General features: G+C 44.9%; 1 protein-coding gene across 7 annotated transcripts in view; it reads left to right on the forward strand.

The window, feature by feature from the left end:
- Positions 1-10,208, forward strand: part of plekha1b (pleckstrin homology domain containing, family A (phosphoinositide binding specific) member 1b) — a 29,211-nt gene extending 19,003 nt beyond the window's left edge. For 4 of the 7 annotated variants that reach the window (XM_072666785.1, XM_072666784.1, XM_072666786.1 and 1 more), the window contains exons 9-12: positions 219-283; positions 603-666; positions 1,447-1,536; positions 6,355-10,208. In XM_072666785.1, coding sequence (XP_072522886.1) covers positions 219-283; positions 603-666; positions 1,447-1,536; positions 6,355-6,672 — 537 coding nt within the window. In that variant the 3' untranslated portion in view covers positions 6,673-10,208. Of the gene's footprint in view, positions 1-218; positions 284-602; positions 667-1,446; positions 1,537-4,020; positions 4,092-6,020 lie in introns of all 7 variants that reach the window. The other 3 variants (XM_072666788.1, XM_072666789.1, XM_072666790.1) reach the window with 3 other exon arrangements.
- The last annotated feature ends 2,158 nt before the right edge of the window (positions 10,209-12,366 follow it).

The following is a 12,366-nucleotide window of genomic DNA, read 5'->3' on the forward strand; positions in this document are numbered from 1 at the left end:
TATGTACCAATCAACATGCCCACCCACTCATCTATCTCTCCATATATCAAGCAATCAACATGCCCACCCACTGTCTATCCACCAACATGCCCTCCCACCCGTCTATCTGTCTGTCTATCCACCAACATGCCCACCCACTGTCTATCTGTCTGTCTCTTTGGCTGTTTATCATTTAACTGTATCTGACTGACTGACTATTTATCTCTCTCTGTCTTTAGGACCGAGAGCCTCTGCGTGTGATTCCACTAAAGGAGGTTAACAAAGTTCAGGAGTGTAAACAAAGGTCAGTGCTGTGTGTGTGTGTGTGGGTGTAAGTTGGTGTGAATGTTAGAGTAAACATTCCAGGTTTTTTTGGCTTCAGGCCACGCCCCATTTCCCTTATTACCCACAGCGAGCAGCTGTGGCGTCAGAAGGAGAATCAGTTAATGTAGAGAATCTGAGCTGAGAGTCCGAGCTGCTCCTGAATAGACGGTTCATAATTGACTTCATGTCTGATAGACTTCATCACTTCAGTCAGCGAACCACAACCGGTCAATTGTCTAATCACCAGCTGCCCCAGACAAAGCAACCAGCTACTGACCATGACTGTGCTGTGTTTTCAGTGATCTGATGATGAGGGACAATCTCTTTGAACTTGTCACTACCTCAAGAACCTTCTACATTCAGGTGAGGGCATTTACACGGGAGCCACTTAGCCATTTCTCACTTTGAAGCCTAGGCTCATTATTCAAATATTAATTCTCTTAATTCAGAAACTACAAAGAATTATTAAACAGCGTAGCAGATTTTGTGGAATCCCTCAGGGTTCTATTTTGGGGTCAATAAAATAGATGCAATTCTGAGAGTAATGCCGTTTTCTGGGTGACGATCTGAAGTGTATGCCTTCGTACAGGGTTTAACCAGTGAATACTGGAGCAGTGAGGCTAACGTAGCCGACAGCTAAATGATAGCTTGTTGTTTCTGAAACAATAAGACCAGGCCAAGCCTACAAAGCAAGCCTACAGGGCGGGTACCACTAGAAGGCTGTGGCCACTTTGTATTCTGTATTTCTGGTCCACCTTAAATGGTTCCATTCGGGTGCTCGCACTGAAGCCTGAATGTAATTGTAATTTAAGGTGGAGCAGAAAATTCTAAAAGGAAACCAGCCTCAGCTATGCCACAGAACTGGATGGAGCTGGAGTAAAGCCATTGTGGTGTTTGCTAAAAATAGTAGTAGCAGCCTGAATCACTAGAAACAGTGAGTCAGAAACCACATAAGCAAGTCTATTAGGTTTGAGAAGGGTGTGTGATGATTTAGGCCTGCAGGTAGCACTATGCTAACTGATGTAGACTATTTATCCATTGCTTGCTAGCTAAGTTAGCCACATAGCTCCAGCGTAAAGGCAAAAACCCAACTTTCATCAGGCTTAGTTTCTGAAGGGGTGGTTTCTCTCTACACTCTCTCAGACGGACAGTCCAGAGGACATGCACAGCTGGATAAAGGCCATCTCTGGAGCGATAGTAGCCCAGCGGGGTCCAGGTCGCTCTGCTGCTACGGTATGTCTCCGCCCTAGTTCTGCCCTCTGCATCCGGCCCAGCTAAAAGCTGAAGCCCGGGCTTATAACTGGTCCTCTGTTGGTTATAAGCTTGATGCAGCATCTCCCACCATCCTCACTCTTCAGTTCTGTACTGTCCATTCAACACATTCAACAGTGGACAGCTGTTTTGGTTGGTCAGCAGCGAGTGATCACTGCCCACTTCACTTTAAATTATATTCTCCCATGACCGTATAGACGGTTCATATTTTATACACACGTACACACAGTCATATCAGAATATTATGACCACCTACCTAATAGTGGGAATAACCATCCTTGGCTTGGGTGACTCCAGTGAGACATGATGGCATGGACTGTATTAGGTAATGGAAGGTGTTAACTGCTCCATCAGTGCCGGCCACCACTGTTAAGCCCTTGGGAAGCACTCCATGTGAGACTTCCATTCTAGATACACCTTAATTACAGCGAATCTAGAACATCCTACAAAGTTAGCAGATTCCAAGATGCTACCACCGTTCGTCCTTCACCCATGACTATCATTTTGTTCTCTTCTACAACTGACTGGTGTGCTCGCTTATTTATACATGCAGCAAACCCAGTTACCCTGTGGCATCGCAGGTAAAGTTAATTCCTGTGACAGTGGGCGAAGGGTGGTAGCATCTCCGAAACCAAGAAGTTCGTCTGCTGTTCTAGAGCCGCCTTATGAATAGTCTTCTCATGCACTGAGCACTTCCCAACAGCTTAACATCGGTCCCCCAACTGGCCAGTGATACCAGGGGAACTATGACTCCCGCGAGTGGTAGAGAGCAATCGATGCGCCACAGTGAAGCAGCTAACCTCTATAATAAACACCTTCCATCACCTAAAACAGTCCACGCCAAGGGTAGTTATTAGGTTGGTGGTCATAACTGTGTATATGTACTATAAACACACATGGACAAAGAATTGTTGGTACCCCTTGGTTAATGAGAGAAAAACCCACAATGGTCACAGAAATAACTTGAATGAAAATCCAACACTGATTTTGAACCATGCTTCAACAGAATTATTCAAAAAAAATTAAACTCATCAAACAGGCCTGGACAAAAATAATGGTACTCCTGAAAGTAATGTAAAGGTAAATGTTATAAGACCATCTCCAAGCAGCCTGATGTTCCTGTGACTACAGTTGCACATATTATTCAGAAATGTAAGATCCATGGGACTGTAGTCAACCTCCCTGGATGTGGCCGCAGGAGGAAAATTCAAAGAGATGGATAATACGAACGGTAACAAAAGAGCCCAGAAAAACTTCTAAAGAGATTAAAAGTGAACTTTAAGCTCAAGGAACATCAGTGTCAGATTGCACCATCTGTTGTTGTTTGAGCCAAAATGGACTTCATGGGAAAACAAATCATAATAAGCCAGACTGGACTGCTAAACTACATGCTGACAAGCCCCGAAGCTTCTGGGATAATGTCCAATGGACAGATAAGACAAAATTGAACTTTTTGCCAAAGCACATCAGCTTTAAGTTCACAGACAGAAAAATGAAACAAATCAAGAAAAAGAACACTGTCCCTACTGTGAAACATGGAGGAGGCTCAGTTATGTTCTGGGGCTGCTTTGCTGCATCTGGCACAGGGTGTCTTGAATCTGTGCAGGGTACAATGAAATCTCAAGACTATCAAGTGATTCTAGAGAGAAATGTGCTGCCCAGTGTCAGAAAGCTTGGTCTCAGTCGCAGGTCATGGGTCTTGCAACAGGATAATGACCCAAAACACAGCTAAAAACCCCAAGAATGGCTAAGAGGAAAACATTGGACTATTCTGAAGTGGCCTTCTATGAGCCCTGACCTAAATCCTATTGAGCATCTTTGGAAGGAGCTGAAACATGCCGTCTGGAAAAGGCACCCTTCAAACCTGAGACAACTGGAGCAGTTTGCTCATGAGAAGTGAGCCAAAATACCTGCTGAGAGGTGCAGAAGTCTCATTGACAGTTACAGGAATCGTTTGATTGCAGTGATTGCCTCAAAAGGTTGTGCAACAAAATATTAAGTTAAGGGTGCCATCATTTCTGTCCAGGCCTGTTTCATGAGTTTATTTATTTTTTAATAATTCTGTTGAAGCATGGTTTAAAAGCAATGTCTGACTTTAATTGGTTAATTTTCATAGCATTTTTATTTATTATTACTTTTGTCAGATTCAAGTTATTTCTGTGACCATTGTGGGTTTTTCTTTCATTAACCGAGGGGTACCAACAATTTAGTCAACGTGCGTATGTGAGAAAATTCATAGGCATTTTGTCAGCTATAGTGCTCCCTCTCTCTCCCTCTCTCTCTCTCTCCCTCCCTCTCTCTCTCTCTCTCTCCCTTTCTCTCTCCCTTTCTCTCTCCCTCCCTCCGTCCCTCTCTCTCTCGCTCTCTCTCTCTCTCTCTCTCTCTCTGCCTCCCCTGTCTTCCTCCCCTTCTCCACATCTCCTAATTGAGACTGTGTTGTTGCAGATGCGTCAGGCCAGAAGGTTCTCGAACCCCTGTATTCAGAGGTATACGTCCCGCAATGGCGAATGCAGCACGTACGTGTTGAGTTCCAACCCCGCCCCCGGTGCCCCGTCCCACCTCCTCTGTTTGTTTTTGCATCCTAGTCCTACAACGTAACAGAGTAGTTTCTCGCTTCCCTGCTTCTTAACCCCCCCCCACCCCCAGCAAAACAAATGAATCGCAACCACTACCTCGCTCATCAGTGCCACGCTTAAACTGAGTCCATCCATCCGTCCAATCACTCATCCATTCATCCGTCCACCTGACCTCTCGCCATTCAACCGGCACTTGGACATCTGACAGAATCCTTAATGGAGAGAAAGCTGGGTTTGTAAACTGAGTGCTTTGATGTTTTCTCCCAGCAACATTACAAGTCCAGAAGACATGGTCCTTAGAGGCTACTTATCACTTAGGGTTATCATATTTTCCAATGTATAGGAGTCAAAAAGAAAACTTTTTTTTTTTTTTTTTAAATGTGCATTATTAGTGTATTAGCATTAGCCTTAGCCTCAACTCGGTGTAAGATAGTTCCACACTGCAAACTCTAAACTCTTATTTACCATCTGAGAACGTCCGCACTGACGTAGGCTGGGAATAATGGCGAGCTGAGGATACCAGATGACGCTCTGAACACTATAGTTTAAAAAAAGACCCGGAACTAGACTGGGATTAAAATAGACAATGCTTGGTCCATTAAAACATGCCTGGATTGGATTGGATTGGGATGTCTATTAAATTAGTTTTTTTAAAGGTATGGTCATTTTTTTTTTTTAAACAAAGCGTGCTACAGCATTACCATCCATGCATAATACACCATGCAATATCTTCCTGTGTCCTACACCATGCCAGATCACCTCCCATCTTTGTCTCCTTCATTTCTCCTTTCTCTTCATTTAACTTTTTTCCTCATCCATCTCAAACCAACACTGTACTGCATGTCGAGCAGTTGTCCTGTGTCCTACTGCCTTATGATCTTGATTAACTGAAGTGAAATATACAAATATATATATATTAAACTTTTTAGCTTACCCCAAAGCACAGTCAGTCAACCAAGACATGTTTGTTATTCAACATTTGATTCTATAGTTTTGCATTAGGTCTATGAGACTAATGGAGCTAACGGAAGTAATGGAATTAGAATCCCACCATAGTCATTCAGTAGTGGCGACCAACCTTCTTCCTGGAGATCTATCAACCTGCAAGCTGATTTACCTTCTTATTCAGCTGATCAAGAACTTCTGAAAGCAGTAATTAGATGGATCAGAAGGGATTGATTAGGTTCTAATGGAGCAAGAAGACCTAAGGTCTTCAGGAGCAAGGTTTGTGACCACAGTCATTCGATGTAAAGAAGCAAACTTCAGATACTAAATGTCTTGGTTGGTTGGATACATTTGAGGGGGGCGAGCTAAGCTGTACAAATTTGATTGTTTGATGAATTATTGTAGGGCTGTTCACTCCCAACCATGGAGGGCTGCAGCCCAGCACAGTACTGGTCAACTTGGCCAATGACAGATGTGGGCAACTTGGTTACTTACTAGGTAAACTGTGTTAGACTGTGGCCCTCCAAGCTCAGGACTGAATACCCTTTAACTGCTGCTTAAACAAAGCAGGGGTGCTCGTTCCTGAAGATCTTTCCTTGAAGATCTACCACCCTGGAGAGTTCAGATCCAACACGCCTGCCTCTGCAACTCAATAAAATGCTCCTGGTGGCCTTCGCTGCCTGAATCAGGTGTGTTGCCCGAATTGGGACCGAGTTGGAGCTGAACTCTTATCAGTTGGTAAATCTCCACAACGAGGATTGATCACCCCTGGCTTGAGGTTATCCTAATCCAGCATGGAAGCCATAAAAGCAGTCATTTCCTACTCTTGCTGCCTTGTCCTTCTGCCATGTTTGAAAGGCTACACTAGGATAAGGCCTCACTTCCTTATCTTTCTCTCTGTTATCTGTGATGGTTATTTTCCAGAGAGTGAAATGTGACTAAACAACCTTAAAAACAACTCCACCAGCACCGCAACTTCTGCCACTTCTCTTCCTCCTGCTGCCAATCTGAGCAAGAAAAGCCAACATTGCTGTAGCTTTGGCTGCACATTTACACTGACTTGACTGCTGCACTCCCGCACCCCCAAAGCTTTCACTGTCCACTGAAGCTGCCCCTCCTTAAACCTTCCGCTGCCACTTTTCCTCAGCCGACACAGTACCTACCCTCCGCCATTTTACCAACTCGATCTGTTTCTTTCCCCCTTCCCCCTCCTCTCCAACTCTCCCTTTAATATTCCCTTTTCCAACGGTTTCCACAGGACTACAGGGAACCCGCCACCAACTTCTACTGCAGCGGACAAGGCCCCCCAGTCCCGCGCTCGCCGATCACCGCCGAGCTCTGCTTCCCAGAACGCTACTCCCCCACGGGCCCTCAGCATGGCGTGGGACAAGCCGGAGCTGAGTGGCCTGCTCCCCAGTGGCCCACGCTCACGCCTCTCTCTTCAGGAGAGCCCGCGCCTCCTTTTCAAGTGAGCACCGGCAACAGCCTGTCGCCGTGGGAGCGGAGGAACGACGCAGAGGCTTTGAAGCCCATTCTTTATGAGGAGGAGGGCGACCTGCGAATGAGCCAGGTGTAACAAACTTAACCACGGCGGTAGTCCGGATACTGCAGTAGATACAAAAACACTTATGCACAACACACACCGAGACGAGACACGGGAAGGAGGGGATGGCGTCGAGGAGGAGTCTGGACGTGCGGTAATAAAGACAAAGGCCAAGCCAAACAGGAGTGATGGACTGGAGCGGAACTGAGGCAATTTGCAGATTTGTTCAGAGGATTATGGGATTTGGAGTTGCGTGAGCAGTCTCCTCATTTGAGACTGGGCTGATTAACTACCGCTTGGAAATGGCATTGGAGAACTGCCAGTCTCGCAAAGATACCCTGATGAATGAACTCTCGTCTTTTGTATTGAGCACAAACCCATTACCAGTCCAACCGGAACGGGTTTGTTTTGCAACTGAGGAACTGATGGCTTATATATTTAGAATTAATTGGGTGCTCCTTTCTCTTGTCTTTCCCTTTTTTCTTTATTTCTCTCGGGGTACAATTAGGTCTTTGTCTCTTGCCATGATGTGTCTTTTTCCAACGGAAGGCAGTGAATTGAATTCCGGAGCAGTACCTTTGGTTTCACACAGATCATTTCATCCTGTTCGCTTGTATTGACAAGGTTTTGGCAAAGCTCAGTTAACTGAGAGGGTGTTTTTGGTGAGGATGAGATGCTGCCACTACTTGTAAGAGGAGTCAAAATTATTTTTTGGTGAAAAAAAAACATATATAAAGTATAAATAAAAAAGTTAGGATACCCCATGAAAACCTTTTTAGCATATGTAAACATCTGGACATTTAATGTTCATGTCAGATGTCATCAATACTGAGAGATGGAGGTCATCTAACTAAACTCACACAACTAAAGAAATGTCTTCAGTAATCATTTATAAAATTGAATTAATGGAAATGTAATTTTCCTGTGAGGAAGCTGAAATGTCACATAGCTGAAAGATTTCTGCATGGAAAAGTGGGAAACACTTTTATATCCCAGTTGATATCAGAGATTGGTAGATCAGTTCGGATAAGTTATTTCAGCCAAGGGGAGAAATACCAGCTATTAGGGTGAAGGGTGTCTGAACGTCTTCTATTAATTTAATAATAATTCCACGTAATAAATAATGTTTAAAGACATTTCTTCAGTTGTTTGGTTATAGTTAGATTACCTCCATCACTTAATATTCTTTAAATGTCCAGATGTTTAGAGGTAAAGGTTTTCATGGGGTGTCCTGACTTTTTCACTTGACTGTACATACAGTCACTTTTGCAAAAACCTTCAAATCTCCAAAACAGCAGCTTCACAGGAGGTTTTTACCTTATCAACTTTCAGTGGAAGTCAATATAAAGATTTTATTCCATGTCATTTTAGAGTATTCCTTTTAGGGCTGGGCAATTAAATGGAGATTGATCAAAACTGACATTCAGAACATCTAATCAATGTTATTTTGTCCATGTCAGCCATTTCTTTTGATTCTGTATTTTTTTTTTAACAATTGTGTTAGTACTGTCCCTTTACCGACATACTGCAGTCGTCACTCCACCCTGTCCTGCCGGCAACATGGTAGTAATATGGGGAACTCAAACACTGGGCCAGCTCAGCAACTGAAGCAGCTTCACCATGATACTGATTTGAGGTCATATCGCCCAGCACTAATTACTATTGGTCCATTCCTCAAGTTCTGAGACAGCATACAGAACAACTGCTGGATTCACATTATGGCCTCAGCCCGGGGATCGGCTGAGGCACATGATTGGCTAACCAAGTCCCACAAGCACACACCCAGACCACGATAGAAAGCCACCAACAACAACTTTTTTTTCTTTATATGTTTTGCACACAAGCAAACTTCAGACCATAAACAGACGCAAAGCCCACCGGCTTAAAAAGTCTCTGAAGGCCCGAACACAGTCTCTGCTCACACACAGTCCCAGTCAGTCTCTCAGTCACTCTACTTCCTGTTCTCCCTTTGTTTGTGGGTGAGCTGGGACTTTTAAAGGGTCTGGGAGCTCCTCCCTAATCCGTTGCACCTGAAAGTGATCAGGTGCGAGCTCCCGGCACCAGGTGATGAGGAAACATGGTGGCTCCGCTCTAGCCCTCACCCACCACAACATTATGGCAAAAATTCTGTTCTGTTTTTTTAGACTGGGGTTTCTGCCACTGCTGGTAGACCTGTATGACCGTATGCTTCCATACACCTGCAGATTCAGCTCCTTTCTTCACACTATGGTCTTTGGCCACGCCCAAATGCAATCACATCTTTTAGCCAATCATTAATATCTGCTTTGTGACCCATTTTCCACACATCGAACATGTCACTTACTGCACTGTCCTGCACTATTCTCAATGTCTGAGTTCCGTCATTCATCTCGCAGGTATTTATAGCCTGGGAATCCTCGTGCAGCACCATTAGCAGGGGCCTGTAGTTAAATTTCAAATGGTTCATGAGAAGTACCTTAACATCAAGTCCTTTAAAAGGTTCTTCACCTGCAGAAGTGGCACCTTTATTTTTAAAAGTGTAAATCTTGATTTTCTGGGAATCTCAACATGTGTGGAACTGACACTGTTGTACAGTCAATGGAGTTACAAGGCAACTGACTTTTTACATTCATGGTCATCTATTGTGGTCACTTAAAGACCTTTCGCTATTCCCAGTCTTGAATGCAATAATGATAATCACTGTACTGTGCGAGGACCCCCACGCACTACTGTTCAGAAATTTAGAAACAACTTACGGTACAGATTGAAGCCCATGCCATGCTTTGCCATCAGCAACCAAAGTCCGAGAGAGCACAACTGACTGTAATCTCATCACAAAGCGATGCTGGCCAGCACAGGCATCTGTTAAATGGTGTAGCAGGGCTAGGGACCTGGCGCTATCTACAGTTCTAATCGGTGCTGCCCTTAGATGTTCAGAAAATCATGATCCTGTGTCCTGTTAGGCAGGAGGGAGGTTCAGTGTAGATTAGCTTATGTTAGTTAGACAGACAGCCAGCCATCTATTTCTCTAACTGACAGATAAACAGACGAGACCCAAAGTCGGCACTTGCTGGCATATCGACACTGGCTAAACATCAGCCTGCTAGCCACTGAGGAGTAGGGAGGTTGAGTTAGCAGGCGAGAGCAGCAGCAACACCACCATCATGGACAACTATGAACGACCTTGTTTAGTACCACCATGTCAGACAGTCACTGTTTCCCCTGCTCTGACATTGTTGTTGTTTCTGTTTGTTCTGTAATATCGAGGACGACCATTCTTAAAAAGCACCTTCTCTCAGCACTGCGCCTGTATTGGTGCCGAAAATGCAGCGGCGGGGACGGACCGATGGGACGGCACTCCCCTGTGCTTCCACCACATCACACTGTGATCTTGTGCAGACTCGTCCAGTTGTAAACCTCGTTGCACAATTCCGTTTCTGCGGCCGTCTTAAGTGCCTGCATACCTACTATGTGACGATGAGCTGTTTTGATCTTGGGGATCGAGTTCCTGACATTCGTGAAACATGTGCATTATTTATTCATTTATTCTGTAGAAGAGTTTGAAGATTAAAGTTGACCAATTACACACACTGCTGTGAGCTGTGTTTCAGTAGCATTGAGGTGGGAGGGCGAAGGGTAGGAACATATCCTGAAAGTCAAGTGTCACCACCAGGGGTGCCATATTTTACAATTCGTCCTGTAGTCTTGGACAAAAACCTATCTTGAGGGTGCTTAAACGGTTGTGGTGGTGGGTCCCTCAAGGGTGCATTTTCAGGGCCTTTAGATGGGGACCATAATTGAACCATATTCTATTTACTTTTAGTTACGCACCTTTCCCATTAGGCAAGTCGAGGCACAGTAAATGTACAGCAGGAAAGGGCAACTCCAGTCCTGTAGGGCCTGTCAATTGTAAGGTTTAGCAGGTCTGCAATGGTGGCAAATCCAGGTGCAGAGCGTAAAAATCCGTTGCCCAGGAACTTGGAACAAAATCCTGGGGCGAAATTTGACCTTCTAGACCTAAGTTTGCCATCTCTATAGATCTTTTAGAGCAGGGTGGTTCTTAAAATCAGCAAACTATGCTGGACTCTGGCCCCTGCTGCCCACCCCCCCTGTACATTGACTGTTCTGACAGTGTTTGCAGTCACTTTGGTGTTGGTCTTTATTGTAGTGCTCTACCACCCCATTTAAAAAATCCTGAGATTTTACCTCTGTTCAAGCTGGAGTCTCAAATACCCTAATACTAAGGGTTAGAGTAATGGATTCTAGAGATATGCCAAAAGGCAATATTCACAAAGTGCTATCAAATGTGCACATGCTGCCCTCTACTGGCCACTGGTCCTCTGCACCAGGCCATGGTAGGTATTGCAGAAGGCTGGGAGTATTTCAGAGCCTTTTCTACTTCATTGTGAAGGGTTTTCCCTCTACAGTAAACAACCTGGCCCTCAGGACACTGGCCTGTAGATGTGTTCCGCTGAACTTCAACTGAAAAGTCGACTTCTGGAAACTTTGAACTGCCTCTCAGACGCCACTCAGGATAGATTGTGAACAAGAGAGACCATGGGGGTTTCCATCTCTCATTCAACACATCTGAAACAGGTTGTGGCCTTAGCTACATCCTGCTGCGCCGGGACTCATGAGGTGACCCTTGTTAAGTTCCCTGCCTGGGCTTGAAGAACTTCATTGATCTGGCTTTATCCATGGAGTTCTGACATGCGGAGGTATCTCCACCTTCCAGTATCCACTGGCAACAATCGCCCTTCCTCTCTTTTCACATCACAGACAGTAATAACAGCTAACATACATAACAACTGTGCAATCAAGGGCCTGAAGGACTGCCATGACAATTATATCAGTCCTTTCTTAATCTAGACCTAGTCTCATTTGTTGTCTAAATAGGGTTTCCGGTTCAAATTGGGAAGCAACAAGTACTCGGCTGCCCCCTAGTGTCGTGGAGGCTGGCCTCTATTTAACCCTCTGGAGTCTACAAACTGGCCAATGCGTCAAATGCGAGGTTCCTTTGAATCTCATTGCCATTGTACGAGGCTGGAGATGGGTGGAGATATTTAAATGCATACATAGATATGCAACAATTGAGAAAATGGCCTTATTGACTCCACAGGGTGAAAAGTAGATAAGCAAAGCCACCCTGCCAAATGTCACCCCTGAGCGTCAACTAATAAGCAACCGATTAACCTTGTAGGAGTTTGATCAGGGAACCACTTTGGCAAGGTGCTCCATTTATCCAAGGACAATTTGAGCCTCAAGTGACCTCTCCAGTGTCCTCACCATTAAGATGAAGTGTTGAACTGAGTACAGAGATCAGATGATTAGAGCTCAAGAAGGTCATGTCCTTTTTTTTCATTACGCTAGAACATTTTCTGCTCATGCTGGACTACACGCTGGAAGGCGTAAGCTGAGGCTGTTGAAAGGCCAGGGCGATGGATGAGATCTCCCAGCGACTTCACCGCCATGTCCCATTGTTAAAGCTGGGGTTGGCCTGTCAAAGCTGTGGACAGGAGCCTGATTTGATGACATCACAGGGTTCTTCGGCAGCCTTTGGCGTGCGAGTTAGCAACTGGGAGAATTCTGTAGCCATAACAACCCTGAAGAAACAGTGATCTGCTGGGGCTCGAGTCGGGTCTGTCCTCAAGTCACTGGTGCTGGAAATGAGTCCCTGGATTCCAGTAATGGTTACAGTGGCGTTTTAGCATGCATGTTCCCTGCCAGAGAGCAGCTGCTCTCAAGCAG

The sequence above is a fragment of the Salminus brasiliensis genome, chromosome 22, assembly GCF_030463535.1.
Source record: "Salminus brasiliensis chromosome 22, fSalBra1.hap2, whole genome shotgun sequence".
NCBI lineage: Eukaryota > Metazoa > Chordata > Actinopteri > Characiformes > Bryconidae > Salminus > Salminus brasiliensis.